Source organism: Pyxicephalus adspersus, chromosome 4, assembly GCF_032062135.1.
Source record: "Pyxicephalus adspersus chromosome 4, UCB_Pads_2.0, whole genome shotgun sequence".
Classification (NCBI taxonomy): Eukaryota; Metazoa; Chordata; class Amphibia; order Anura; family Pyxicephalidae; genus Pyxicephalus; species Pyxicephalus adspersus.
In genome coordinates, this window is record NC_092861.1 from 7,797,394 (window position 1) to 7,799,197 (window position 1,804).

General features: G+C 37.8%; 1 protein-coding gene across 1 annotated transcript; it reads left to right on the forward strand.

The window, feature by feature from the left end:
- Positions 1-550: 550 nt before the first annotated feature.
- Positions 551-1,468, forward strand: LOC140329468 (vomeronasal type-2 receptor 26-like). The gene has a single exon (XM_072409774.1). It carries the CDS (start codon positions 551-553, stop codon positions 1,466-1,468), a length of 918 nt encoding a protein of 305 aa, XP_072265875.1.
- Positions 1,469-1,804: the final 336 nt, after the last annotated feature.

Sequence of the window (1,804 nt, forward strand, 5' to 3'; positions counted from 1 at the left end):
GGTCTCTATTACCCCTGAGAAAGCCAAATTAGGCGAAATGCGACGGTAAGGGGACTTCTCATGTTGAACAAGTGAACCACCAAGCTTGTTTGTTTTACTGATAAGTATTATTGTATAACCATAACAAATTGCAATCTAGTATTTAGTTTTGTACTTGAAATTTACATTCATTTTTATTTCATATCACAACAATTTGTATTATTAACAACATTTTCTTGATTAAAGTTCATTTTACTGTCCAAACAAGGTGCATTAAAAAACCTCTCTCCTACTTTTCTCCCTTTTACCTAACAAAGTTTCAACAATATTGGCTTTATTTGGTTTGTCTGATTTATTTGATAGAATCGAGCTGAAGACAGATGTTTTAGTAGATTTTGCCCTCAACCTGAACCCAAACAGCAATACTATGAAAAAAAAAAAAATGTTTTACATAGTGAACATAGTCAAATGGATCTCTAAAATACTACTACCCTCTGGTTGAAATAGCAAACCGGGGTGAGGTGGGAAATAAAATGTGAATTTTACTTGATCATTGGTTATCTCTGCAGATATGGAATATTGTTTGAAATGCCCAGAAGATTATTGGCCAAATGAAAGAAGAGATCTCTGTATCCCAAAAACAATTGAATTTCTGTCTTATGGAGATACATTGGGATCGTCACTTGCTGTCATTGTAGTGTTATTTTGTTTGGTGACCATGGCCGTGTTTGGTGTATTTATCAAATACAGAAGGACTGTGATAATAAAAGCTAATAACCAGACACTCAGCTTCATCCTTCTTCTCTCACTGATCCTCTCCTATCTTTGTTCTTTGATGTTCATCGGACGTCCCACCAGGATCTTCTGTCCCCTCAGACAAGTGACTTTTGGAAACATTTTTACTGTTGCTGTTTCTTCAGTTTTGGCCAAAACAGTCACCGTTATCTTGGCCTTTAGGGCCACCAAACCAAATATTGCATTGAGGAGATGTCTGGGAAAATATTTCTCTACCTCTCTTCTGATTATCTGCTCTGTTGGACAGCTTATAATTTGTACCTTTTGGCTGAGCTTCTGCCCACCTTTTCCAGATTATGACTCCCAGGTAGAGGTGGGGAAGATAATTTTGCAATGCAACGAGGGCTCTGTCACTGCTTTCTACATTGTGATTGGCTACATGGGGTGTCTGGCTGTGTTCAGCTTTATTGTAGCTTTTTTAGCTGCAAAACTTCCAGATACATTTAATGAAGCTCAGTACATCACATTCAGCATGCTGGTCTTCTGCAGTGTTTGGATTGCCTTCATCCCAGCCTACCTCAGCACCAAAGGGAAATACATGGTGGCTGTGGAGGTCTTCGCTATCTTGTCCTCCAGTGCTGGACTCCTGGGCTGCATCTTCTTTCCTAAATGTTATATCATTCTGATGAGACCTGAGCTGAATGTAAAGTCTGCCCTAGTGGTAGAAGGGAAAACCAAGTATAATTGTATATGAGGTATATGTAATAATAGCCATTGTGTAATAAAATTAGGCAAAGCAACATAAATGATTTTGTTTGTAATGAAACATATGTTTATTTGCAATGAAAAACAAATTTACTGACTGTACTAAGATAGATCAAATTTAATTGCAGCAGTTTTTGGGAGAAGAGTGAAAAAGCAGACATTGGCCCTGATTTAATAAAGTTCTCCAAGGCTGGAGAGAATACACTTTCAACAGTGAAGCTGGGTGATCCAGCAAATCTGAAATGGATCTGGTCCAGGGTTGAAAACATTTGCTAACAAAAGCTTGACTTTTAGGAAATCCATTACAGGTTTGCTGGATTACCCA